General features: G+C 50.2%; 14 protein-coding genes across 14 annotated transcripts; 8 read left to right on the top strand and 6 right to left on the bottom strand.

Annotated features, from left to right (window-relative positions):
* Positions 1 to 497: 497 nt before the first annotated feature.
* On the bottom strand, positions 498 to 701 carry BU25DRAFT_324129 (uncharacterized protein; the record flags this gene model as incomplete). The annotated part of the gene is made up of 1 exon (XM_033702268.1): positions 498 to 701. A coding segment is annotated over one exon (204 nt), but the record flags the coding sequence as incomplete, so codon positions are not given.
* A 784-nt stretch (positions 702 to 1,485) lies between these two features.
* Positions 1,486 to 2,190, top strand: BU25DRAFT_456053 (uncharacterized protein; the record flags this gene model as incomplete). Its single annotated transcript, XM_033709987.1, has 1 exon — positions 1,486 to 2,190. One exon carries the CDS (start codon positions 1,486 to 1,488, stop codon positions 2,188 to 2,190), a length of 705 nt encoding a protein of 234 aa, XP_033564487.1.
* A 408-nt stretch (positions 2,191 to 2,598) lies between these two features.
* On the top strand, positions 2,599 to 3,066 carry BU25DRAFT_456052 (uncharacterized protein; the record flags this gene model as incomplete). The annotated part of the gene is made up of 1 exon (XM_033709986.1): positions 2,599 to 3,066. One exon carries the CDS (start codon positions 2,599 to 2,601, stop codon positions 3,064 to 3,066), a length of 468 nt encoding a protein of 155 aa, XP_033564486.1.
* Positions 3,067 to 6,561: 3,495 nt separating this feature from the next.
* Positions 6,562 to 6,872, bottom strand: BU25DRAFT_408261 (uncharacterized protein). The gene has a single exon (XM_033705768.1). The coding sequence runs from the start codon at positions 6,833 to 6,835 to the stop codon at positions 6,569 to 6,571; it is 267 nt and encodes an 88-aa protein (XP_033564485.1). The 5' UTR covers positions 6,836 to 6,872; the 3' UTR covers positions 6,562 to 6,568.
* A 481-nt stretch (positions 6,873 to 7,353) lies between these two features.
* Positions 7,354 to 8,768, top strand: BU25DRAFT_362388 (HET-domain-containing protein; the record flags this gene model as incomplete). The annotated part of the gene is made up of 3 exons (XM_033703728.1): positions 7,354 to 7,417; positions 7,467 to 8,377; positions 8,446 to 8,768. Coding segments are annotated over exons 2-3 (1,221 nt in total), but the record flags the coding sequence as incomplete, so codon positions are not given.
* Positions 8,769 to 12,544: 3,776 nt separating this feature from the next.
* On the top strand, positions 12,545 to 13,159 carry BU25DRAFT_408260 (uncharacterized protein). Its single transcript, XM_033705767.1, has one exon. The coding sequence runs from the start codon at positions 12,862 to 12,864 to the stop codon at positions 13,108 to 13,110; it is 249 nt and encodes an 82-aa protein (XP_033564483.1). The 5' UTR covers positions 12,545 to 12,861; the 3' UTR covers positions 13,111 to 13,159.
* A 302-nt stretch (positions 13,160 to 13,461) lies between these two features.
* Positions 13,462 to 15,213, top strand: BU25DRAFT_408259 (TPT-domain-containing protein). Its single transcript, XM_033705766.1, has 3 exons — positions 13,462 to 13,641; positions 13,722 to 13,920; positions 13,983 to 15,213. Exons 1-3 carry the CDS (start codon positions 13,638 to 13,640, stop codon positions 14,800 to 14,802), a joined length of 1,023 nt encoding a protein of 340 aa, XP_033564482.1. The 5' UTR covers positions 13,462 to 13,637; the 3' UTR covers positions 14,803 to 15,213.
* An 898-nt stretch (positions 15,214 to 16,111) lies between these two features.
* Positions 16,112 to 16,450, top strand: BU25DRAFT_419306 (uncharacterized protein; the record flags this gene model as incomplete). The annotated part of the gene is made up of 1 exon (XM_033707928.1): positions 16,112 to 16,450. One exon carries the CDS (start codon positions 16,112 to 16,114, stop codon positions 16,448 to 16,450), a length of 339 nt encoding a protein of 112 aa, XP_033564481.1.
* Positions 16,451 to 16,978: 528 nt separating this feature from the next.
* On the bottom strand, positions 16,979 to 17,506 carry BU25DRAFT_419305 (uncharacterized protein; the record flags this gene model as incomplete). Its single annotated transcript, XM_033707927.1, has 2 exons — positions 16,979 to 17,230; positions 17,372 to 17,506. 2 exons carry the CDS (start codon positions 17,504 to 17,506, stop codon positions 16,979 to 16,981), a joined length of 387 nt encoding a protein of 128 aa, XP_033564480.1.
* Positions 17,507 to 17,937: 431 nt separating this feature from the next.
* On the top strand, positions 17,938 to 19,521 carry BU25DRAFT_484242 (uncharacterized protein; the record flags this gene model as incomplete). Its single annotated transcript, XM_033711194.1, has 5 exons — positions 17,938 to 18,195; positions 18,331 to 18,470; positions 18,680 to 18,897; positions 19,051 to 19,146; positions 19,254 to 19,521. The coding sequence occupies 5 exons, from the start codon at positions 17,938 to 17,940 to the stop codon at positions 19,424 to 19,426; spliced, it is 885 nt and encodes a 294-aa protein (XP_033564479.1). The 3' UTR covers positions 19,427 to 19,521.
* A 576-nt stretch (positions 19,522 to 20,097) lies between these two features.
* Positions 20,098 to 21,674, top strand: BU25DRAFT_446547 (uncharacterized protein; the record flags this gene model as incomplete). The annotated part of the gene is made up of 2 exons (XM_033709492.1): positions 20,098 to 21,624; positions 21,669 to 21,674. 2 exons carry the CDS (start codon positions 20,098 to 20,100, stop codon positions 21,672 to 21,674), a joined length of 1,533 nt encoding a protein of 510 aa, XP_033564478.1.
* Positions 21,675 to 21,991: 317 nt separating this feature from the next.
* On the bottom strand, positions 21,992 to 22,880 carry BU25DRAFT_456048 (uncharacterized protein; the record flags this gene model as incomplete). Its single annotated transcript, XM_033709985.1, has 3 exons — positions 21,992 to 22,204; positions 22,277 to 22,493; positions 22,729 to 22,880. 3 exons carry the CDS (start codon positions 22,878 to 22,880, stop codon positions 21,992 to 21,994), a joined length of 582 nt encoding a protein of 193 aa, XP_033564477.1.
* A 1,597-nt stretch (positions 22,881 to 24,477) lies between these two features.
* On the bottom strand, positions 24,478 to 24,843 carry BU25DRAFT_456046 (uncharacterized protein; the record flags this gene model as incomplete). Its single annotated transcript, XM_033709984.1, has 1 exon — positions 24,478 to 24,843. The coding sequence occupies one exon, from the start codon at positions 24,841 to 24,843 to the stop codon at positions 24,478 to 24,480; it is 366 nt and encodes a 121-aa protein (XP_033564476.1).
* Positions 24,844 to 25,940: 1,097 nt separating this feature from the next.
* On the bottom strand, positions 25,941 to 26,330 carry BU25DRAFT_316919 (uncharacterized protein; the record flags this gene model as incomplete). Its single annotated transcript, XM_033702206.1, has 2 exons — positions 25,941 to 26,185; positions 26,243 to 26,330. Coding segments are annotated over 2 exons (333 nt in total), but the record flags the coding sequence as incomplete, so codon positions are not given.
* Between the last annotated feature and the right edge of the window lie 275 nt (positions 26,331 to 26,605).

Raw genomic sequence — 26,605 nt, 5'->3', positions numbered from 1 at the left:
ATCAATAGGCGGTACTTTCTTTGTGCTTTCTTCTTGGTATAGCGATCAAACACCTGTTTGAGCCAAGCAAGAGCTACCTTGTTGTTTGTCCAGCCTGAAGGTGACGAGGAAACAAAAACAGAGTGTACCCCTGGCTTGATTTCCTCCACCCAGCTTGACTGTATAGTGTTGTTGGTAGACTTGTATAGGAGGCCTGGTGGCAGTGCCGATCCATCCCCACACACACACGCTATAAGCGTCACCCAGGCACGATTACCATCTTGAGTAGTTGCTGTAACCTCCTTCTTCTCCCACATACGTCTACTGAAGACGTGCTTGGTCCTGGTGGTGACTCCGATCATAAAGCCCTTCTCATCCATATTGTATGTGTGCTCAGGGTCAACGTCGTATTGGGCGATTTTGGTCTGCAACAGGTCGAAATAGAGCTTGTACTTGGTATACAAATCGGCATTGTGGCAATTGCTGTCCATACCTGTTGAGTATTGAGAGATGAGATGGATCGAGTGGTTGTTGATAAAGCGGGTAACCCAGCTCTCGCTGACTGGCTCTGTGGCTATTGACGACGCGAAATTTGCTATCATTTCCCTTGTAGGAGGTAGACAGCGAGCTGTAAGCTCCTCTATATACTTGACAAGCTTGTCCTCCTGTTGTGGAGTGAGCTTTTGTTGTGCAATTGCCTTCTCTTCACGCGATCGCGTCTCGTGTCAATATTTTCGAGACAGGGTTGAGCGCACAACCTTATGTTTTTTAGCCAGTGCTGTCCATGGGATCTTATTGCATGGTATCATAGAGTCTATCTCTTCAAAGGCAGATTTCATAGTCATTGTGGCATTGAGTAATTGTACAGTGAAGTATGGGTACAAAAAGGTGGTTCGGCGCATTACGCGAATCCGCGCATTACGCGCACGGACACGGTACCCGTTTATGGCCATTCCCTTCTACTATATAGTCCCGATCGATTCCAGCCAATAGTTAAAAGAATCAATCAACATCTCAACCCTTCCACACCTTCTCTTCCATAGTCCGTGCATCATGGGGTGGGGCACGGTAATAGAAAAGTCATATTAGGCGAACAGAAAGTTGAATCGAAGTGATACTTCACCACACTCATGCTCTACACATGACGATTACGGCAGTACTACTGTAGGAGCGCACGGTCTACTACTGCTACGGTATAGCTCAACACCTTCACCGTTACGTCCCACACAGTACTGCAGTAGTGCCGTACCGTTACTATCCATAGTACTGACTGTTGAACACGCTGATACCTTACCGGTCGGACCAACGGCGCTGGAGAGATCTGGGAGTTCCCCTTGCTAGAAACACCACACGATCAGCTCCCCGAGCGTGGAGGGAAACGTCTCGTGGGAAGAAGGCTGCCCGCATCATGGTCTGAGTCGCAGTACTTTGAGAGCCAACTCGGCGTCGAACAAGCGCGCTACACTCCCAGTGGTGACGCCGTCATCTTTACACGTAATGTGAAGGATGACGCGACCGGAAAGTTCAGCTACAGATGTGCACGCCGGCATCAACGCCGTCTTCCAGCTGGACATCGCCTGCGGCCGCGTCTCGGAACTCGTTGCTGCGGCTGCAAGCCTGCCGAATAAGCCAGCGACTCCAGGCGGAGCGAGTATGCCGCGCTTATCGAGGGATGGGAGGACACTGGCGTTTGTACGGCGGAGCGATGATAGAGAGGTCTTGGCGTGGAAGGATATGCGATCAGGTACTGTGCATCATGCTTGGGGTGGACTGGAGTACGATCTGAGCACTATACCGGCTTTTGTGGGCACATATCCTAATTACGGGTGGTCCAGAAATGATAGTATCATTGTTCTTTGGTCACAGGGCCAGATCTGGTGGGTAGACCTCGTGCTCAATGAGCAAGGGGAACGCGTGGCTGAGCGGACTCCTTCGGTGCTAAAGTTTGAGGCGCAGGTCGAGATGAAGCTTACGAAAACACGTTACTCGGAGACAAGGATCAGGAAGGAGGAACTCGCTTTTCATCGACGTATTAGAGCTTTGCGAGGACTGCGGAGTGACTTCACTGGTCATCGAGTCGTCTTCGAAGCCGCGGGGGACAACTACTTGGTTGATCCGGTTACGGCAGCTGTGTTGGCCATTCCGAAGCCGTTGTCGGAGAAATCCTGCTATGCGCCATCCTTCGTCAAAGACTCGGTTCTCTTCTTGTAGGCTTGCTGGGACGATACGACACTGACAAAATTCTATGTTGCTGATATCGATGCGGATCGTGTTGTACAGATCGAAGGATTACGGCGAGGCAGATACGTAAGTCCTGTCTCGAATGGTACATTCATTGTATATGTACGGACTGGTAAAGACTACATGTTTGGCGATGTGGAGGAAACTTTCGGGCATGGGGTGTGGGTTGCTGAACTCCAGCTGTTTGCCAACGGGTTATCTACCATAACAGACGCGTGATTACTCGATATACCGGGCGTTACGGCAGAGACGAAGTTAGATCTCGTACAATACACACGTGGCTGTATCTTGCGTGTACAAACTAGAGGCTCCGTTTTGCTGTACTATCTCGACGAGCAGAAGCACCCACAGCGCTTCGCATCAGTCTCAGCAGTGGAAATGACAGCAAGCTCTTCCTCAACCATCGCATTCTGCGACTTTCAGCATACCTGGCTGTCTGAAGGCCCACTACTGAATCAATTGGATATCCGCAGCAAACCACTAGATCCAAGGGCTCCTGTCGACCTTGTCCGGCTGTCTCAAATTGGCGGACACGACATCACGTTCAGCGGTGATGGGAAGATCTTCTGGCTACTGGGCTCGTCACTCAACTTTGCTGATGTCCGCCAGCTCATCAAGAATTGCTACGCCGTGTCCTTGGAATCCAGAGATTCTGGTTTCTGTGCGCAACCTCATGTTCGCTCACTCGAGCTTAACGTCACATATGAGACGGCTTTAAGCCGGCAAGCATCTGAGACCGGTGGCAAAATATTCCCCGTCACCGACGCTACGCTTGTTGCTATGAGCGATCGGCTCCCGCGCGTCCTTCAATACGGCACTATGATCATTCGGAATGGTCAGATTTAGCCGTTAGCCCATCGACTGAGATTCCAATACCGCCAGCCGCTAAAGTACTCGATTCTCAAGGAGCAGTGGTTCTGCCCGGATTCATCGACGTGCATGGCCATTGGGGTGGTATTCTGACGCCATATCCACTACGTTCGTGAGAGATGGAGACGTTTCTTGGCTATGGCGTTACAATAATTCACACCCTGCTTCGCACGACGTATACGGGCCAGCCGAAAGAGTGCGCATCGAAAAAGGTCGCATGTACGGACCACGCGTCTTTGCCACGGGAGACGTGCTGTACGGGTCAACGCAGCCATCTGCGTATACCGAGATCAATTCCCGCCAGGATGCTCGCGAAGCACTCCTTCGCATCAAGCTGGAAGGCCGCTACTCTGCCTTTTCGGCCAAAAACTATTAGCTGGCAGCCAGACCTTCGCGGCAGAGATTACTGCTCGAGGCCGAGGAATTGAACATGCTGGTGGTTCCGGAGCGTGGTTGGTCGCTCGACTGTGGCCTGACGTACTTCATTGAGGGGTACACAACCCATGAGCATCCTTTACCAGTACCCAACCTTTATGACGATGTGCTGTCTTTGATTGAGGCGAGCGGGAGTTCATACACCCCGTTGGCAGTCATGAATTACGGTGGCATCTTTGGCCAACACTGGGTTCATCAGTCAGTGGATATTTCCACTGATACGAAGTTGCGAAAGTACGTGAAGCACGACATACTAGAAAGCCTCACGGAAGTCAAACAAGCACCAAAAAGCTAGTACCAATTTTTCAATACATCACGCTCAACAGCTCGACTCGCGTAACGTGTAGTACGGACCAACGTTGGTGTGCATGGCGAGCAACCAATAGGTATTTTGTATCACTGGGAGATGCGTATGATGGAGATGGGCGGGCAGGATACATACTCCATCCTTCGACACGCCACAATCGGGGGTGCAATATCGCTCGGGTTGAATGAGTCATTGGGCCCTCTAGAGGTTGGGCAATTGGCTGATCTGGTGATTTTTCCGCCTGGCGTAGATAGTATTGAGCGATTGTGGGAGAAGAGTATGGACATGGAGTATGTGATGCGTGGGGGGACGCTTTTCAGTGTCGCAGATGGACTTATAAAAGTATGGCCCAAAAAGGGGTAAAGGCAATGTCATACCAGACTCAAGACAAACGAGAAAGTGTGTCTGTCTCGAGATCGAAGCAAACAATATACGCATAGTCATAATTGTGCTCTGTCTCAGTAGTACTTGAGTAGAGCACAGCTGAACTGAAAAACAATTGGAATTGTGGCAGCGTGGGCCGCTGTATAAATAAGTACGCGCTTTTCCCCATCTGAGCGATCTAAAAATGCAATTCAAATAGAGTAAGATACAGTGAGGCAGTTATTATGTCCGAAAAATGGAGTGAATGAGGGAATGGAGCTTGAGGGTAAAGCCTGCAGAGGCGCCGGCTGGTGAATGAAGTGATGAAGTGATGATCTATTGTATTGGTACTGTAGGAAGAACAACTATTTATCCTCATGGCAAACGGGAGCGGGAAAACAGGAGCTGGCAAACATGAGCTGACTAATGAGCTGGCCATTCAGAACTGCAGAGCATTCTCGAATACCGGCCCAAGGTTGCAACAATAGACAAATTGCATATCGGTGTCCTCGTTATGCGGACTGAAGTCGGTCTCATGTTCTAAGCAAATCAACCTAAAAAAGGTAGTAGTGTTGGTAAGGAAGACAGGTTCATGAGTATCGAAAACGTAGATACGTGGGACTGCATCCTCAAAACGGTACCTCAACAGACGGCGGATCAGACGAGAGAACTTGTTTTCTCCTAGCCGTTCACCACAAATATCCTTAATTTTAATATATCCAGTAGTGACGGGGCTGAAGATAGGTAACTGTGACGGTTTATGGAGTGAAGAGGTCATGTCTGCCACGTGTGCTGGTGTAGTGCTCATGTCTGTTCCAACAGCACTTTCTGGCTGCCGGGTGAGAGACAATCACAGAACAACAACACAACAGAATACACCGATTTTACTGCTTCGCGCGGTTACCCCTGACTTACTGTCCTGCGCGGTTACACCTTCACTGATTGCATTTACTGCAACAGTAACCGAGATCTGTAAATTATTTCTGATTATTCAGGGGAGAACACGGAAAGCCCCGGAAAAGACGAGTCTCGGCATGTTTTCGTTTCCAGTAAAGTAGAGCCATCCCTCTGAAGCCCTGAAAATCCTCAATCTCTAGGCAGTCTTGGGGTTGGCTAGAATAGCCTGGTTAACGTGTCAACCAAGTATAGATCACCAACAGCGTATCAGAGATTTTATGAAGGGTAGTGTTGACCCAAAGTCAGGGTGACTCGATATTTCTGAAATCCACCAATAAGCACTAATTTTTAGGGGCGTTTACAGCAGCTTCATTACCCGTCTATTCATGGACCTCGTACCTGGGGCCGCCGACCCGTGGCACACACTAAGCAGAGCTTATGGGTTGTTTCGAAAAGACCAGGTACACCCCGTGACCTGAGCAATGTGTGCCAACCAGTCCCCTACATCACCAAAACATGGTCTTCTACTTCTAGATTCGGCAGGACTATGCAAAAGGCTACGTAAAGAGATCTATACAGGAGCTAGCATAGTATCTCTTGTGCGCATACGTGTACACCTTGTTGCAGCTAATTCATCTTGATGAGGTTGCTAAAAGATAGTCTCATGGCTATTGTACGCAGCCTGTAATCAGAGCTACGCATAGAGCTGCTTCGCTGTCTAGGTCAGGGGGTGTACATAGTCTTTTCGAAACGCTATAATAATCGCAACTTAGCCTGTTCTGCACGGTCTTGATCAGAACTCTGGCTTTGTCCGAGCGCCTTTCATCGCAACACCCTTATCGTTCTTTGCAAACGATACGTCATCTGGTCTTGACGAATAATCTGGTCAAGGTGGTTTTATTTGTCGTTGCACCCAGGGCCGGTGAGGATTTCGTAGTAACCGGAATGTAGGCTGTTTCAACCCAAAGTATGGAAGTAATCTGTAACGGTCCCATCCACCAGGATGTGCTAGGACCTCAGCAGATCAATTGAATGACACCTGAATAGGATGGTGTAGTTTCTACCCTGAGTGTCCTCTCCAGCTAATAAATCAGCCGATGCGCTTCAACGTAGCAGGCCTATTAGTAGCGCTTGCTGTGGGTCGTCCAGATTGAGTTGTTACACGACGACGCAAGCGGTGGAGACCTAACGGACACTAGAAGCCTTCCTGGGCGTAAGCTTTGCACAACGCATGATCGTAGAGCGAGCGGACGTGTGATGCGACGTCTTTGCTTATGCCTACTGCGAGAGGACGTGACATGTGCGACTATTGCGTCCTTCTGTTCCTGAGTCAAGAGCTTCGATCGACCGCATCCTAAGTCGTTTTCTGTCGCACGGTTAGGTGTGGGTATTGCAGATGTGGGAAGTCAAGAAGAGTGTATGGTGTATTGCTTCAAGCATCCTAGCTCAGCTTACATCCAGGCCATCACGGCACGATTAGATTCTCTGCCGGGGGATTTGTCGCCATAAGATGTAGGGTTCAACTTCAGCTGGCGTTTCCTTGATACCTGTCATCGTTGTTGAGCTATGGTGTTGAGAAAAAGTGCTGCATATCGCGTTCGCGCGCGGGAAGATTCGGGTTATATCAGCCCGACAGATGGTTCGTAAGGCGTCAACGTCGTACTCGGTGATTTTGTGTTGTAGAAGCTCGAGATATTGCTCATATCTATTATGAGAATCAGTGGCATGGTAATTGGCGTCCATAACAGTGTCCCATCGTGAGAGCAATTAATCTTTGTGGCGGTTGATGAAGCGAGAAACCTAGCTCTCGCTCACTGGCTGTTTGGTTATAGCAGAGGCGAGAATGCCTACCATCTGCCTCTCGGGTGAAGAGTGCCAGCCGTTAAGCTCTACCATACAATTGGCAAGCCCTAGCTCCTCTTGTGGGTTGAGCTTCTGTTGGTTGATGTTTCTGGTCGTGGGTGACGCGTGAACGCGACGATGATGCCGTGACAAAATTGTGCGACTAACACCATTTTCATCAGCTATTTTTTGGTAACGAAGTATGTCGCCAGGCTACACATTGTTAATTACCGCAAGCGCATTACTGATTGCAGCCATCATTGTTGCGTTGCGACGCGTCGAAGCTTAGAGTACTTTGGTGTTGATCGGGCGCACGGGCACAGCATGCGCGCGGACACGGTACGTGTATCATCCTGCACTGCCCCAGTCAATTTAAACCCCGCTCTCTTCAATTCCTCCGTCAGCTGTATCCCACATTCCTTCAGTTCTCGTCCATAACATCGGCCATTAAAACGGCTGTAATTGTTCGACTGCGCGTTTCTTGTATAACCTGTCTCATTCTCTCAAAGATAACCGTACTAAAGTTCATCAGAACCCGTGTCCTCATGCGACTATTGCGAGTTGAAGCCGACGGCAATTTCAGTCTGGTCGAACGCGAAGGAAGAAACATTCCATTCTACGCTATTCTATCGCACACTTGGGGAGATGATCAGGAAGAGGTCACGTTTAAAGACCTGACAAATGGAACGGGTCAAACAAAAGCTGGCTATTCAAAACTCCGCTTCTGTGGCAAGCAAGCTACCCAGGATAAACTTGAATACTTCTGGGTGGATACGTGTTGCATCGACAAGTCAAGCAGCGCAGAGCTTTCAGAAGCCATCAACTCAATGTTTCGGTGGTACCGTGATGCAACCAGATGCTACGTATACCTCTCTGACGTCTCAGTTGGTGCCTCCAGCAGCAGAGAGCGGCAGCCTTTCTTGAACAGCAGATGGTTTACACGAGGTTGGACTGTGCAAGAACTTCTAGCTCCACAATCGCTCCAGTTCTTTTCTTCTGAAGGATGTTTGCTTGGAAGCAAAGACTTGCTTTTCCAGGAGATTGCTACGACTACAGGCATATCCGTCGAAGCCCTGCGCGGAAAACCTCTGTCACAGTTCAGCGTTCAGGAGCGTATGTCATGGGCGGAAAGACGAGAGACAAAACGCGAGGAAGACGCTGCTTACTGCCTGTTGGGCATGTTCAACATCCAGATACCGCTAATCTATGGCGAAGGACGACAGAATGCGATGAGACGACTTCTGAATGAGATTGAGAGCAGGGGCGGATTGGACCGCATCTTGAAGTGGCTTGCGCCTCCAGAATTTGCGACCGTCTATCACGAATCCGTCAGTGAGCGCGAAAGTGACACAGGACAATGGATATTCAGCCATTCATTCTTTCGCAGCTGGCTGAATGGAGAGCATCCGACCAAGACTTTGGGACGACTCCGTTGGATCCATGGTTAGTTCCATCTCAATAACGTAGCAACATGCCTCAGCAAGTCGTCCTAGCCTGACTTCTCACAACAGGACATCCTGGTGGAGGCAAGACTACACTAGCTGCCTCAGTGATTCAATATCTGTCCTCTGGACAGCATGGTGCACCATCTGCGCCCGAGGTGTATTATTTCTTCTTCCGCCATGACAACCCTTCACACACCATGCTAATCTCAGCTTGTCGTTCAATACTGTCCCAGTTCATCCAGCGACACAGCAACAGACAAGATATAGTCGAAGAGTTCCATACCACCATCGATCATGGGCGTAAGTTGATTGGTCAGTCCGTCTCATCAGAGCCCGAATTACTCGATCTTCTTCAGAAAAGCCTAAAGACTCTTCCCTGTGTATACATCATTCTGGACGGTGTTGATGAGTGCAGTAACATCAAATCGTTGATCAGAGTCATTGAGCAGCTCGGGAAGTTGTCCACCGTGAGGATCTTGATCTTCAGTCGCCCCAATACCCATGGTCTTGTACGACTTATTCGAGAGGAACATCGCCTCCCCTTCGGGCAGCAAGAGGTAGATGCTGACATACGAATCTACCTGAAACGTAGCCTGGAGATCATGGCTCGCGAGCACCGACTACGTCCCGATGCCGATATTGACCAATATGTTCAACACCTCGCCACAGGAGCAAACAAAATGTTCTTATGGGCAAAACTTATGATCGCATTTCTCCAATCGCCAGCCTTAACACGTTCGATGATAGAACAACTGATATGGAACATCACTTTGCCTGAAGGACTTGAGGCCATGTACGATCGAATCTTCAATATCATGTGCCAATCTCCTATGCATCAGCAGGAATTAGCAACACGGATTCTCTCGTGGGTTCTCTACAGCCGTCAAGAATTGACAATTGAGGATCTACAAACGGTGGTGGTTCCTATCTCAAACGATGTGAATGTCACAAGCGAGGTATGGTCTGACTTCGCCGAGGTTGTGTCCATGGTCACTTGCGGACTTGTCACATATCAAAGATGCAACAGATCATCTGGTTTTCATCTGATACATATCTCGGTCTCGGAATACATTAGGGGGTGGAAGCCTTCTAAATCACAAGTTTCGCCCAACGACCTGCTTCGGCCTGCAGAAGCCACTGCAAATCTAGAATTAGCCACGACGTCCCTACGATTACTTCTACGAGCCGGTCGGCAAGGGCGACTGTCCAACGAACCGGATTCCCAAATACTTCAACAGCCAATGATCTTATATGCTGCTGGATTCTGGATAATGCATTTGGGGTCGTCTATCACGCCGTCTTTAAGCTCTTTATGGGACATGGACAGACTATACAACAAGCTCGAAGAGTTGCGAAAAAGTCTTTCCGATTTCTTGATGAGCCCCGAGACTATAGCGATGTTTATTGAAGCGTTTCACAAAGTACAACGTCTCAATGTTCATGACAATCGTCAGGCTCCGGAGCTCCAAACTGTCCTGGAAAGAGAAATACGGGCTCTGTTGGAATGGACAGAGTGGGCTCAAAAGTTGACGTTTCTTGACTCTTGCTGGGATTTTCAGTCGACTTTGATAACGCTCCGCGACTTTTGCTTCGAGATGGCAACATTTGCCAAACAATGGGGGCGCAAGCTTATGGACAACCCGAGCTTGATTTGGCGCGACGCACTGGTATTCCACTCAAGTCGATTCCTTCCTGAGGGCAAGTTCACCAAAACGACATCTTTTGCTCCTAGAGCCACCAAGCTAGACGGTGTAAGCTCTCGGCCACTATGCCATATCTCTGCAACGTCGAAGGACACGAATGTATTGGGAGTGTTGAGCATCTGGCCGTCTGAAAAATATGAAAAATTCTGGCGCGATCTCGATCCTTACGCGGCATATGCCCAGGTCGAGAGATTTTGTACTGAATGGACAGCCCACTATGAGTTGTGGTCCACTACGGACCTCAAACGCCTAATTTTCGCGGCTACTGTACCCTTAGAGGCCTCCGAAGTGGCTCTACAGATGAGGCAAGCATTCCGCCACGAGCATGATGTCTACTGGAAGACATCGTTCCCCGCCACCATTAGCCCAGATGGTCTAATTATCTCGATTCTCAGGACGCAGTACCTGTTCTCGATATCCTCTCTCGACTCAAAGCCGACATGGAAAACAACAATTCTTCCTTTGGACTCAATGGCCCGCTTCCGACAAAAATGGGATCCCAATCTTGGTGTCTTCGACCCAAGAAATCCGTATATCAAGAATCTACCCACGAGTTTGAGATTATTGTTCCGTGATTGGTACACATACACCATAACATTCAGTCCAGACTGTCACTACCTCCTGTTTTCGGACCATCAAGAGCCTTTCTGTCGGAATCTTGTCCTGTTTGAAGACCTTGACAACGATAGGACTGGGCCACGCATGGTCTCTTCGATAACCTTGAGCATCCCGAAGACTGAGCTGCGGTTCGTGACCTTCCACCCTACATATTCAGTGGTTGCATTCGTATGCGCCCAATCCGTATGGATTTGGAAATATAGAGCAGCCGGTATGAAATCTCTCCTGAAACACAAATATAATCTGTTGAACTTACACTTCTTAGCTAGCAGATCGCTCTCCGAGATTCACTCGAAAACACCTACAACCGGACGTGTGACCTCGGATGTATCGTCCAATCGCGACATTGTCAGCATATGTTTCTCGTTATGCGGGAAATATATTTCCATTACCTTGGAGCATGGATCGGTCGTGACACCGCTCGATATGCAAGACCTTGTCGCGGATCCTGAGACGTCAGAGCCATCTCAGTACAAGCAGGTGCATGATTCGGGAAGCATTCATCGAGGACCGAGACCAGGACCTATGTCGCTGGAAGCAATATTGTGTCCAACGGCTCCTCAAGATAGCGTGTTTTTGAGCCAGTCCATCCGCAATAATCAGCTGGAGCAAGGTTGCAGTCTCGACATTACGCCAGGAGGGAGTGTCAGTGCCAGAACAAGTCGCCTCGTTGGGTCAATCCTTGTTGAGGAGCAAGCTCATTTGCTTGAACTTCCCAGTGATAGGGACTACCCTCAAGCTGTGATCAAACATCACACCGCAGTTCACGCTGGCCAAGGCAAGCTCTCAGTCATTTTCAACAAAACCTCCAACATAGCGTATGACATGAATGAGCAAAGGACAGATGTGTTTCCAGCAATGGTCCAAATGAACTATGCGTCTATTCGCAAGACACTGTCCGTTCGACTGTTACAAGAGCCGAAGGATATAGATAAACAATCTGGTCCTAAAAGATCAATCGAATGCGTAGATACATTTGAGCATGTAGCGAAGGTACGACGAGCAAAGGACTGTTCCGAAGCAAGCCCACGCAGCGCTGTCGCCGAAACACTCGCGCACAGTATGTTACCTCAGGAATAGTTCGTCCCATTACTGCTTGTAACACAAGATGAGGATATGTTTATACTCAATTCGATAGAGGTTATTGATCTATCAATCGGTACATCACTTCCTTGTCTCATCTCATGAATGACTTAGATCACTATTTACCTTCCTTACAACAGAAGTTAGATGATTGTCTTCTTAGATGAGAGAAACAAATGACTGGAATCAACGCAAACCCTCCTAGGCGCCTAGGCTTCAAATAGGTGTAACACCGTACTAGCTTATAGAAAAGGGGAGAATAACTGAAATTTTTCTATTGTTTGGTCACAGTCTAACAGAAATATCTTACCATGTCTCTTCTCGTTCCTCAAGGCTCTGGGGCTCTAGAGTAAATTCCGCCTGAATGAGCTTCTTAGTGTTGTCAGATTGAAGGGCTGACAGGCTTTGACTATATATATAGAGCTCACACAATGTGTAGCTAGCTTGCAAGCTTTGTGGGTTCCGCGTCTGGTGTGGTGATAAGAAATTAGAGGGGAGGGGGGGGGGGGGGACGCAAGAGCGGCGAAGGTTGCCTGGAACAAGACGTCATCGCAGATTCCGCGGCCACGTAAGTGCTGGTTTCCAGATTCTTGATTTGTGATAGAGCAAACAGGTCTAGCTGTTGCTTAGTATGTTGGGATGAAGGACGACTTTGTGGGTACTGGAAACAGGAAGCTGTATAACAGAAATCTCGGAACAGTACTACGGAGAACGGCAGGTCAGACAGGAGAACTTGTTTTCAACGTCCTATGGTCGTATGTGAAAGATTTAAAATTTTACTAAACATGTTGCCAGTTGAAGCACAGCTGTATGTGTCACAGTCGCAGTTCGCAGCAGTCAAACCAAGAATGCAACAAGCACCACTAAGCCTACGCTTTAGACTAATGGCTGCTACAATTTACAGAAGTACACGTTCGACTCGATGAAGATGTAGTACGCTAGCTACGATACTCTGCATTCCGTTCAAGTGGTAAGTCGTCAATAATCCACCGTTGTTGCTGGTGCCTTACTTGTACTGCGTCTCTATCACTCACAACTACGGTTGAGTATGACGCAAGCCTATTCTTGACGCGGCACTATGGAAATGATCATTTCCGGGCAGTTGATGAGTATATTGGAGGTCATCTTATATTTACTATGCGCCCTGACCAGGTTCGCACACTGCGGGGATGCCGACGCGGGATGTACCATGCAGATATATCGGCCAAGTAACTTTGTAAACAAGCATAAAACCCCGACAACAATGCAAACGCTGCCCTTAGTAATCATGACTTCCACGAAGACCGCTGGACGAAGTGCATCCCCTAGTGCTGACAAGGCTGGTTAGATGTTGCGCGAACATCCGCAAACACGAAAGCTGCGCCTCGAAGTCTCGCGTTAGGAAGGTCCAAAGCAAGATGTAAGGGACCATCGGCTGCTTGCGCGCAGAGGCCGCTGAAAAAAAGGCGGATAGACTGCTCGAACAAGCAAGCACAGTGAACGCCTAAGAGCGCCTTGCAGTTTGCCTCTACGCTTGCAATTCCTTTCCCGAAGGCTTTGGCCCAACTCTAAAATTAAACATCTCTAGCGTTCGGCTGCGTGGCCCACCAGCGTGTGTAGATTGGGTCCGGCAGCCAAGACCCCTGTCTGCCAACAACCGCGCCAGGGCTCAGCAGCGTGCCACCCTTTTCAATCAGCCCTCTCCTCCAACCTTTCTCCGTGACACCCAAGGCCGACCCTCCTGCCCGCCGTGTACCGCCAGGCCTGCGCCTCCGCTACTTTGCCCATCTGTCCTCTGCCCTCCGCCAGAGCATGCGCGCATAGCCTCGACAATCCCGCCCACCAGTCGCTCGCTAGCACCAACACATCGCCGCTATGGGTACGTGACCCTGAATGATGCGCAAAGGGAACCAATGGGACCCTGACAGCACCACGAACTTTGGCTGACAGCGATGGCAGTAGAGAAGCGCCCCTCGACCGACGGGCTCGTCGACAATGTCGACCCCCGCGAGAGCACCGAGTTCGAGATGGAGGAGCTGCCCACATACGAGAAGCCCGCCGAGCCATCACCAGTGTCCCTCAAGGACAAGCTGATTACATGTTTCTGGATATCTGTCAACACACTATCGACGTTAGGGTTGATCTTCCTAAGTAAACGGTATGCATCCGGGCAACGCAGGGGGTGCAGGGGGTGCAGGGCAATTGCTGACAGCGCAACAGTGTATTCAGCGATCCGCAACTCAAGCAGTGCCAGCTCATGGTCGTCATGTGGCATTTCACAGCAACCGGTCTCGTCCTCTTCCTGTCCACCCTCGGTCCCTTCCGCGCCTTCAAGCCCGTAAAGCTCAATGTCTGGAACATGATGCCTGTTTGCGCCTTCTTCGCCGGCTACGTCGTTCTTGGCAATCTCAGCTTGACTTTCAACTCGATTGGTTTCTACCAGCTGTCCAAGGTCATGACCACACCAACCGTCGTTCTGATCAACTTCGTCGTTTTCCGAAAGACCGTCACAAAGTGGATGCTTGCAGCTATCCTCACAACTTGCATTGGTGTTTCCTTCACCATGGGCGGAGAGGTAAAGACTGCGTTCTTCGGTGTCATCATTGCTACTCTCGCCTTCTGCTCGACCGCGCTCTACCAGATCTGGATTGGCAAGAAGATTGAGGACTTCCAGGTCTCACCTCCTCAGCTGCTCCTCAACCAGGCACCCATCTCCGTGTGCCTGCTCATCCCCTTCGTTCCGTTCTTCGACACGATCCCCAACCTCAGCGCAGTACCAACGAACCTCCTGTGGTCTGTCTGCGCATCTGGTGTCATGGCCTCCATGTACAACTTGTCGCAGTTCTTGATCATTGGCCGCACATCTGCGCTCACCTTCAACATTGTCAGCCATCTCAAGACCATTCTCATCTTGTCCATTGGCTGGTACAGCGAAGGCAAGATCCTGAGCCCGCGCGAGTGGCTTGGTGTGCTGCTGGCGCTTGGTGGCGGTTGGGTGTACTCGCACCTGGCGCTCAAGGCGAAGAAGCAGGCCAAATAGACGCTTCGCAACGCAGCGGCTTGCGGCACACGGGCGCTCCACGACACACGGTATACGGGTACAAGCGCATAGAGCTTGTTGTACAATGAGATGCGTGCATTGGGCGGGGTCTGGTGTTCCTTACATTTTTCACCTCCCTTTTCTTTCGACCCTGGCATGGCCTGTTTGAATATACAATGTATAGCGAATCAGCGGCATTGGACCTCATCTTTTCTTTTTTGATCTCTCATGGCGATATAAAACGACACTTTCTATAGATCGATGCGGCGATACTGGTTTGGCGATCTACTTTCTTCTCTAGGGTTTAGGGCTTGCACTTTTGGGCGAATTGGCGTGTGGCGCCCATACTCGTCCCCCGTATTCATGTAATCGCACGACATCAGATATCTTGATGAATGAACAGATGTATTCCAACCTTATTTTCTGGTCGCTCCAAGTACTATGTGCATCAAATAGTAGACACGATACGCTGACCAGAGACTGATTTCAGACAACATAACCTGCAGCACTCCTTGACTACCAAATCGAGCAGCCGAAAGTCCACTGTCAACATAATACCCAAAAAGTAACTCCACGCAGGTCTGACTACACAGCCGGAGAAAGTATCTTTGCGGGCACAGCTCAGCCTCAATCACGTGCACGCGCGTCCCACTTTTCTCAGCCTTGTCCAGGCTAAGCCTTTCCAGCTCCTTGCTGATTCGCCAGCTCTCCGCAGCGGCCCTCTTTCGATCATCCTTCACAGCCTTCCAGAAAAGCGCTGGAACGGGTCATTCGGAAGGCTTTGTGCACTAGAATATCTCCATTCGCTGTTACCGTTCGCTGCAAAACATTCTCGCGCTTAATTACTTCTTGTTCCGGTTACCGGTCAAAGGTGGAACATTGACGTTTAGCGATCTGCTGCCGTTGGTTGCCTGAGCATGTAAGAGCTAGCGTGAGGCAAACTGGCCTTGATTGAGGCAGTGGAGAAGAGGTATGAGAGATGTAGGTGGTCAGCTGCTGAGAATAAGCTGAGTAGGGAGGAGTATATGAGGAGGTGGAAGGTACGGAGAATTGACGGTCATTTACGACTCCCCACACAACTACACACCTTCACGACCTCATCACAGAGTTACATCGATATCGACTACCACGTCTACCCTGTCGACGTGTACACAACAATACAACACCGCAACGTTATCGAAATACCAATATCACAACTACCTCTCAATTACACACAATCTCCACAATCGCCTAGCTGAAGCCAGCAACAACACCGACCTTCCCACCACACAACTTCTCCAAAGTCGTCGCACAACGCAACAACACCACAATGGGCTGCGGCTCCAGCAAACAAGTCTCCAACTACCCCCCGCCCATGCGGCAAACCCACCGCCAAAAGCGCAAAAACCGACGTAGCGCATACAGCGGGCCACAAGGCGCTTATGTAGGCAATGCGCCGTACATTGCTGAATATGGCGTATATGATGACGGGAATGTGGGTGGTGCGCATCATGGACATCATGGACACCACGGGCATGGACATGGAGGGGGCGGGATCTTTGGTTTTGGTGGGGACAGCGGAGGTGGATATGGAGGGGGGGGAGATGGAGGAGGCGGAGGGGGCGGTGGTGGGGGAGGAGATGGTGGGGGTGGTGGTGGAGGCTGCTAAGCGAAGTGGGGGGGGAGGCATCGACAACAGCAGGCACAGGGTTTTTATGATGGGAAGGCGTTAAGGTGTTAGGATTTGATCCGGATCTGAGGTTGGAGGACGGAGTCGGTATACCTCTAGCTGCATCATTCAGGATATATCCCAAATGATAATTGTGCTCTTAAACTCCTCCTCGAACACACGTAGGTTGTGAATTGTACGTTCTTTTATCGGATAGCAATTGTAAGTCTAACATCGTGACTCCTTCGCTATGCTAATGCTGAGAAAACCTAGCATTTACTGTGTTAGATATCATCTTCGTTGATCGTCATTCTTCCTTCGTAAGTCGGTTGTATTTATTGGAATGTAGCTAGGAGTTGTTTCGGATGGTTCCCTTGATTGGGATTCAATCACATGCAGTTGAGAGAGATCGTAGATTTCCGTTGTGTTGCAATTTCAAGTCTATCCGTAGACCGCTGTAACTCCTCGCTAATGCTGGACTAAGAGCAACGGCCTCCTTCCACGCTGGGTATCATGTTTCGCAAATCATCAGTCGTAACGGTGAATTCCTTCCAGCTGTGTATGATCATCAATTCTCTCCTCCACGACTTTGGGGTAGTCTCCATAGCCGCAGTGACTTGAGGCTTTCACTCCCTCATTACCCTTCTTCTCCGTGCCAGTGCCGTTCTTATAGATGTGGCAGATCTTGGTAGCTCTCGGACCGACGATCCTTGTGGCGATGATGGACCCAATATCCTCGCGGTTGAAGTGGGAGTGATGGACTGGGCTGTCGGTGCCTTTCTGGGTTCTATCACTCACTTAGGGTGTCATCTTCGAAAAGATAGAAACAGACGTACAAATCTGAACCGACTTAACTATACCGAGTTTCTGAAGTTGGTTGAAACTCAGTGAGTGCTGCGTAGCAAGGCGAACCCTACTCACCTTTTCAGCACCGCCCCCGGGCTCAATACACTTCTCGAATGACCCAAGCCAGGTGCCTGGTAAGCTGGCAGGGTCATAACCAATATACTTGATGAAGCACGCCGCTGTGGAAGAAAAATATCGGAGTGGCTGCATGGTGGCGTCAAAGCAGACCTTCAGTCATTCAAGCTAACATTATTATTGTGAGAACTTTGCTAGCTGTATAAGTCGGCTCTAACGTTGTTGGAGTGAAGTGAAAGGGACGGCTACCAATTAGTAAGCTCGATACACAGTCGCTCTCACGTCTTAAGAAAGCGCGCACCTTCTTTAACACACAACGACTACATGTCTGCCGCTCTCCAAACTTTACAGCGGCGCGCACTCTCATTCTTCGACCCTCAACCTTGGTATTCGACTCTCATGAGTTCGATCCTCAAATCTGTGGCGGCGTGGCCGCTGTAGTACACTGATAGCTGCGGTAAACGACAGCGTAGGAATATCGGGTCGATGGAATACTGCGCTGAATTGCTATCTCGCTAGGAGAAGACGATATATACTGGCCCTGGAATGTGCTAGTCCATAACAGTATGAGCAAGGGTAATCGGGTCTCATACGGACCGACTGATACCGCAACAAAGTCAGTAAGGGCTCTGTTCCGCAGAGCGCCCTGGCCAGAGCTCAAATTTCCCACTACTGGCTTTGAAGCCATCAGCGATGAGTACTTCCTGGAAGAAGAGTCGCTTGATCATTTCCAATGTGGTATGTTCTACTCTGCGAACATCGGGGAGACCTTTGACTCTCGGTATCAGGTTGTTGGCAAGTTGGGCTACGGCGCAACTTCTACGGTTTGGCTAGCTCGTGATGTACCATAGGTGACCCGCGTAGTTTTTCCCTAGGTATTGCTGACTAACACTAGCATACGTTCGTACGCGACCTTGAAATTCTATTGCAGAGAACTGCAAGACAATGATGAGTTCGAGATCTACAAGCGCCTCAGCAAGAGAAACACCTCACATCCTGGGTACCACCTTGTAAGGGCCGCCTTAGACACTTTCAATATTCCTCAGATGGGAGATCACCAGTTTCTTGTTCAAAACCTATATGGGACAGCTTCAGCGATGTTCTCAGTCGCAACCCCGCCCGTCGACTCTCCCCGAGCTGCTTCGCCTAAGCCTCATACAAATGTTCCACGGACTGGGACTATATCCACACCGAGTGCAACATTGTACACATAGGTCAGTCAATCTTTTCTCAACCTTGCACAACTATCAATGACTGGCATCAGCCACCAAGGCTGTAAACACCTTCATCGAGCACGACGACGAAGAGGTGCTCGAAGGTTGTTGAAGGAGAGATGAGGTATCCTGCTCCTCGGAAACTTTGGCGATACGTCAGTGTGTGCCTCCCGTACGTTCGGGGTGCCCGATCGTTGGGGTCTGTAATGCTCGGTGCTTTCGGTGCCGTAGTTTGGGGCGACGAGAGGCAGACACACGATGCGCAGCCTGACATCTACCGATGCCCAGAGGTGATGCTGAGGACAGAGCGGAGTTATCCCGCCGATATCTAAAATGTTGGTGCCATGGTAAGCTACGCCTTGAGAAGGGCAGAGCGAAGCTAACGTAGCGATTAGGTCTGGGATATATACGAGGGCAAACACTTGTTTTACGGCAATCACCCAGACGGGAGTGGGTAAAAGACAGCAACGCACCTGGCAGAAGTGGTTGCAATGCTCGGACCCCCTCCTCTAGATTTGTTTAATCGAGAGCTGCGCAGCAAGGAGTTTTTCGACGACACAGGTACGCGATGTTGCTTCCTCTCATCTTTCCACCTCGACATGAAGCTGACTGGTATCCTCTGGGCAACTGGACAGGCAACGCTCCCCCTTTCAATGACTTGAGTCTAGAGAGTTGCGAGGTGACTCTGGCCGGACAGGAACAACGCGAATTTTTGGAATTTGTGTGTTGCATGCTGCAGTGGAGGCCCGAAGATCGCATGATTGCGAAGCAGCTGCTTGACCACCCGTGGCTCAAACCTCCAAACTCGATGGAGCCTTTGACGCACGGAGTGCTGAAGTAGACCCTTACTATCGCTCACCCATGTCCAGGAGCGGGTCTTCATGCTCTTATTGAAGTGCACGGAAGGAAGAGGAGAATCCACTGCGGTTCATGAAGTTGAAGACGAGTTGTGCTGTGTTTTGACTCGATTCAGGATGTGAAGTTCTGCAGTCGGCCCAGACCAACCGCATCTGGGAAAGCGCAAGGGGGACGGCGACAACAACAGTGACCGTTACCCTATCTCCCTTTCCACAGCAGTAAACGCCAAAAGCCTCTGTCTACAAGAAAAACAGCATGATCAAAGACCCTAATGCAAGATCTTGAATCGAAAGCCCCCCGGATGTGCGCAAAGTGGGTCCGACGATACCGAATGTGGCATAGCAGGTCGGCAGTCCCGCGAGATCTAATTTCCACAACCCAAAGTCCAGAGCTGAGATTGAGGCTATCGCGAACAATAGACCGCCAGCTTCAAGCCCAGCCAGAATGCACAGGTCGATCCCTGACTGTGCAAGGCTGTCCACGATGCTGCGAACATCTCGATGCGGGTGAGTATATGAAGAGATGGTAGACCTTCCATTTACAGTGTGCGGCATTCACTCTTTAGCTGTCCAGCTCCAGTCAATCACTATCATCAAGACACCTCCACTCTCTAGGTGCTTCTTTCGTTATTTTTATACTTAAACTCTAATCATAATGTTCCCCCGCTCTCTTATCCTGTTGGCTTCGGCTGGCGCAGCCGTTGCCCAATTAGCGCCCGAATGCGAGCACGTCGCGGACGTGGCTGCTCTCCTCCAGGCTGACGACGGCAAAGCTTATTGCTCATCCGTCCTCAGCGTCGGTACCACTACCGAAACTGTTGTTGAATCCACCACAACCACGGTGACCACTACGATCACCACTCCCAGTCAGATCACGCTTAGCCTCACAAATACGCAGACCGACACTGTGAGCAGCGGCACCGTAACTGAGACGGCTCCCACTGCCACGTCTTCCTCGACCATCGTAGAGTCTACGACTGTCTACTCTTGCCCCACCGTACTCAAGCGTCGTGGCTATGAAGAGGCCCAGTCAACCTCCTGCACCAAGAGCAAGACCACTTCGACGCCTACGCCCAGTTCAACCTCTTGTACCAAGGGAAAGACCACCACCACGCCAACACCAGTCAACACTTCCATTCCCTGCTCTTCTAGCCAGCATGCTACCGCCGCCTACGGTGCCGACAAGCCCGCTACTTCGAGCGCTCAGGAAGGCTACCACGCTCCTGGCTCCTCTCAGGCTGCTTACCCTTCGCAGCCAGCCAACAGTGGATACTCTATCCCCTCTTACCCTGAGTCCATTCCTAAGGGCTACTCTTCAATTCCTACTGGTTACTACCAGAGTTCTAGCTCCGCTGCCTACCCTGCTTCAACTCCGGATGTCTACTCCTCCGTCTACTATGATGCTTATCCCGAGCAATCTTCGGCTGCTTACGATGCATACCCTGAGGCATCTTCGGCTGCCTACCCTGAGTCTACTCCTGAGGCTTATCCCGTGACCTCGAGCATCTACGAGCAGATCAGCTCTTTGGTCAGTTCTTCTTTCGGATACCCTCAGGGGTCTGTCTCCTCCTCGGCTTACTACTCGAGCGAGATCATCACCTCCTCTGAGGTCTCTTCTGAGATCTACACACCTTCCCCTACTCCCACCCCTACCCCTGTCCCGTCGTGCGAGACGGCTCCTACAGCTGTCCAGACAGGATTCGGCTGCGATATTATCTCCACTGCCTGCGGCTGCCTGGGACTGGCATCGGCCACCGCTCAGGTCACCACCACCACTACTTTGACTGAGGCTGCGTACATCACTGAGGCCATGCTCTTCACCACAACTACCCAGTTGACCGAGACCGTTTTCACCACCGTCCCTGCTGCCACAGAGACCGTCACTCCTTCCGTCACCGTCACGACAACGGCCACTGCTACCGCCACCGTCTGCCCCTGCTCTGACTCCGCCTCATCTCTGTGCGGCACCACCCCCGACACCTGCAAGAACCTCCAGACCGACACCAACAACTGCGGCACCTGCGGCAACACTTGCGGAACCGGACAGACGTGCAGCGCTGGCCAGTGCATCACCCCCGCAATCCCTGAGACTCCAAGCTGCGCGGCTGCCAAGTGCTCCAACTACATTCGTTGCGGCAACGGAGGCTCCTGCCTCTGTGCTGCTACCGCTGGAGGCAAGGGCGTGTGTATCTATGGATCTACATCGTGCTCTAACCAGCCCTGCAGTGTTGACTCAGACTGCGGCGCTAATAAGGTTTGTGCTATTAACACCTGCTGCCGCGGCGGTAGGGGTATTTGTGTTCAACCCTCGAACGTTTGTCCTAACACTTCTACGCCTCTGAAGATGTTCAGGAGGACTACTTTCGGCCCGACCATTGCAGGCGGAATGTAAGAAATAGTCTATTGATGTTTGGGGAGTTGTGGAAGGACTGGTGTTTGAGAGTAGAAATTACAGAACATCATACTTTAAAATTGCGCTATATTTGAATATGCAGTCGCTGAACCAACAACGGGATGTGCGTGTTGCTTTGGTCTTCTCTTTCGTTCCTTCACTGATGGTGACGAGGCTTGGAGGTCGTCGGGCCCTCGGGAGCGGACTCGGTGGTCGATAGCTTTGAGCCTGTTATTTTCTTCTGCAAATCTTTAGCAGGCTGTTTCTTAGCCGGTTCGGGCTCGGAGGAGGCATTCGCCAAGGCTTCCAGCATTGCAGCTTCAAGACCATTGTCCGAAGACTCCTCTTCTTGTTCGAACTCGGCTCCTGCCTGTTCTTGTTCAGTGGCTAGCTGCTGCTACCTTTCCTCCTCCTCCTGCTCCGCCTTGTCTAGTTGATCGACCTCTTGCTGCTGAGCGGTCTGAATGCTCTGCAGTGCCTCTTGCTCTTCCTTATTCCTTTCTGGACCGGCTGCATTCTTTGGCTCTGTTTGCTTGCCCTTCTCCTCGAGTTCTTGGCAACGCTTGCGCACATTAAGATGGTTGAGGATGTTATTCATTTTGAACGTGACGCCGCCTTTAAGTAATCGCTGGCGCCTGGCCTCGCTGTTTTGTGGCGGTCTGACTGTCTCCAGTGTGGCTTGAGCCGACGTTCCTTCTTGAGACGTGTTCAGTCACTAGATCCGCGCCGTTGGCCCTCCTTTGTGCCTCTACTCGTTTGTGTGCTCGTCTTTTAACTCTCTCCGTGTCTGCGGCCTTGCGTTGAGCCTGCTCCTCCATCTTCTTGCGGAGCAAGGACAGCCCGGCCGCCTGTTGCGCTTCTTTCCTCTTCTTGACAAGGTCCTTCTCACCTTACCTTCCTTTCTTGCCCTTATCGCCCTTATCATCCTTGTCGTCCTTGTCGCTTGTGTCGTTTTTCTTGTTTGTATCACCTGTAATGCCAGCACCGCCCATAACATAAACGGCCAACTGGCCGAGCTCCCGTTCGATCTGCCAGAGTGGTGGCATCTTCGCCATCTCTATATCATCCTTCTATTCCTGTTCCTTTGTCTCCTCGGTCTTCATGTTGTGCCACTTATCCTCTTCTTCCTCCAAGTCCCAAATCATGCGCTTTCCCAGCAGATTCAATAGTTCCGGTGTCTTCTTGCAGACGCACTGCTCGTGTTCCTCAAACCCATTTTCAAACCTACCGGTGTTGCGCCCGTGGTCTGCTGGTTATAGGCGCTAAGTCCCCTTTGCGGTTAACGGGATCGGAGTATGACTAGTGGCAGACGAGATACATGTGTTGCTTCTTGCATAGGGAGACGGCTGTGCGTGGTCCTTTGCGCACTCCCTTGATGCCTGCCTTGCGCTGCTCAAGCTCTTCGGGATTCTCGTTCATGAGGTCGTGTGTGACTGGCTGTGTTAGTACTTGTACCTTTCGTTGGGTACGGTCTTTGTTCGCTGCTTCCTCTTCTCCTGTTGGCTGAGTAAGGGCGGCGTCCTTCATGCCAGTCTTTGCCTTATCTAGAATATTTACGAAGGTCGCTCCTCGTCGTACTGGATGCGGCGGCGTAGGAGGAAGCTCCTCCTCGGACTCGCTATCTTCAAGAACAAGGCCGGCGGCATCCCCCATACTTGTGAGATGGAGGCGTCGCCCATCGATATGTCGGATCATCCGCTTCTGCTGCTCCTGCAGTCCTTCTTTGCAGCTTCCTTGTTGTTATCCCCCATGATTGTGGTTTAGGTAAATCGATGTGAATTTCAGCGTTCATAACGGGCAGTAGTATGGCTACTATTGGCTTGGTTAGCCTATGCTACGGCCACCAGTAGAGTCTATTACTTACGGTGGGGATGATTTGAGAGCTTGATACCGCCAGTAACCGTAGTACTGTCACACAGGCCAATTACTGGCCATAGGTGCTCTGTGATTGGCTGAAGGAGCTGCTTACCTGTGAAGGAGCCACTTTCTCAGCCTCATTTTTGTCGGCTTTTCTCACCAAGGTCTCAAGATTTTTGAGTGAGCTCTGCACCACCCCACGCTGCAACCAGCTCCGTTGTAGTTGTATAGCTTCAATTGTATTGCCTGTGAGGCGGTTGCGGTCATCAGTAATTGTACGGCGAGCCTTGCTAAAGGCACGCTCACACTCGCAGCTGGTGGCTGGTATGGAGATGCAGTCGGTGGCAATCTTGAAGAGGATGGGATAACGGTGGCAGTTAAACTCAACCCACCAGGCCCATACGTGATCATCCTTAATAAGCTCAAGCTCGCGCTCACTCCCATTTGTATAGTCAAATAGCAGAGAGTCAAAGTACTCATCAAACTGGCTTGATCGTTTCTTCCGCTTGTTCTTAGCTTTGGTAAGCAGGTGCAGATCCACCTCCATTGTGCGATCGTAAAGGCTATTTTTGCTGCCACTTTGGAGCTTCCGGCGTGTTGGTGGTTGCAATAGCTCATCGTCAGCCTGCACCTCCTCTTCAGTATAAGCCTTAAACACCTTCTTGACTGATAGCTCCGCTTTTCTATACCATAAAGGAAAGTTTTTCCATTGAGTCTTGAACCATTGTAATCGGAGCTTTGGGTGGAGCGCAGTGGCTACAGCATAATAGCTGACATCGGCTTTGATCAAGATTGTGTCAAGTAGTAGTCAAGCTTGAGCTTCCCATACGATATAACAGTGACAATATATCGATCTTGGCCTTCTTCTGCGCGCTTGCTTGGCTCATTGTAGTGCACCCACAAAGCCTGCAAGTTAGGCAAAGTTTGCCTTAAAGAGCCAAAGCCTGATGCGCTCATGGAGCCCTCAAGGCGTTTGGTGAGTTCGTACGGAGCCTGGAGAAAGTCAACAAGCTCAGAAACCTTACCCCAATCATCGTCGGTGAAGGCATCAGTAAGAGGGCTATAATCAAGATCGTCATCGGCACTGCCACGGGTTAGGTAGCGGATGAATCGATTGATGGAGTCCTTGAGCTCATAGCAACGGAGGAGCATGAGATAAGTTAAATGCCAGCGTACACCTCCAGCTTGCCGGTGTTGCAAGGTGTTATAGGTATACAAGGGCGCGTTGATATCCATCTGGATTAATAAAAACAGCTCGCGGCGCTTGTGAGATGCACATAAAGTTGTGTAGCTTGCCTACTACCCCAAGCTCCCGAAATTTCTTAAACTGATCGCAAGGAGCAGCTGCAGCAAGCTCTGCTTACTCTATTGCCATATATTGTTGCTTTGAAAATGAGGTTGATTATATGGCCAGCACAGCGCATGCGGTTGTCGGCTGTGATGTTGATGTGCAGATGCAGGTTGAGAGCCTTGATGAGCTTGGCATCATTGCTTGAGGCATTATCACCCACAAAGCAGTGTAATTTTTGTGCAACTCCATATTTGTCGAGTACATCGCATACAATAGAGCTTGGGCGGCCCTAGTATGGTCTCCATATAGGTTTTTGAAAGCGATCAATAGGTCTTGTTGTTTGAAACCGGCATCTGAATTTGTTGGAGTTCAGTGAACTGTACGCAAAGGGAAGAGGTTGAAGATTGTACTGAGGTTGTATTGGGTGAAGCTACGAACAGTATATATATGTGGGTAGCTGTAAACAACGCTAGTGTGACGTGGCAGACACTCTCATGGCAGGTGAGGTACGACAGGCAGAAGCACCCTGAACCGTGACAGAATCAATATCAAGTTACTTTTGGTGTTCTTAAATTGCTGTGCTACAGCGTCTATAGCCAGAAAAGGCAGCAGAATCTGGTACAAACTTCTATAGAGAGCGGGCAATGAAGGAGTTACTAACAAAATGGGCTACAACACTAAGAAAGCTGAGATAGTTGGATGATGTCCATACATCAACGCTTATGCTGATCTTTGACTTTGACTCCTCCAGAAGGACCCCAATCTCGGCCTTTCTCATCTCCAAAGTGCTCAGGATGTAGTCTCTCATAGTAGAGACTGAATTTGGTAAAGCTGCAAGGAGACTGCTGCGATTCCAGGTAAGTAACCCTCGAAGTGCTGGTGACACTGCATTGCTGAAGCTGATGTCCTTTATGATCACCCAGTCCACCAAGGCGCTTTGCAATGCCTCCTCCTGCCATGGCGAGTGTGAGATAAAACTGCTTGAGCCAGCTGCCTTGGCTGCTTCAAATGGTGATGAAAAACCAGGCCTTGAGGGTGTCTCTGGCAGCAGCCCAGTGGCAGGATCAATACGGTGGACCTTTATCATATGCTCAGTAATATGGTGAGTCCCACTCACAACTTTGGCAGCATTGAGTTGACGGGCAAGATGGCAACGTTGGCAAAGCCATAGCTTAACCGCAGAACCATCAGCTTTGAAGTGCTCTAGCTTAACACCATACCGCCAGATGGGTGAGGACTTTGCGCCTCTCTTGAATGAACTCTTGTGCCTTACCTTGTAGCCCGTACAGGCTAGCAAAAGGTTCTTGCCAGCAAGGTAGATGTGGTTAGAATTTACCTCAAACTGCTCGCCAAGAACAATACCAAGATCACCACCAGGATACCAATGGCACCGCTCCAGCACAGGCAATGAGCAGCTTGATGAGGAGCCAATTGGAGAAGACACTTGAGCTTTGGCAAGTGTTTTGGGGCCTGTGGAGTGAAAGATGGGAGCAACACCAGAAGGGCTGGCAGCAGCCAATGAGACATGAGATTGTCGGTTCATACTGTGTAGGAGAGTATGTGTTGAGAGTATATTTTGAGAGATGGGATGAGGTTGTAAAGATAGGATGAGGTAGAACAAAA

The sequence above is a fragment of the Macroventuria anomochaeta genome, assembly GCF_010093625.1.
Source record: "Macroventuria anomochaeta strain CBS 525.71 unplaced genomic scaffold BU25scaffold_7, whole genome shotgun sequence".
NCBI lineage: Eukaryota > Fungi > Ascomycota > Dothideomycetes > Pleosporales > Didymellaceae > Macroventuria > Macroventuria anomochaeta.
The sequence above is the reverse complement of the archived record's forward strand: the minus strand, read 5'-3'. Positions and strand labels throughout refer to the sequence as shown.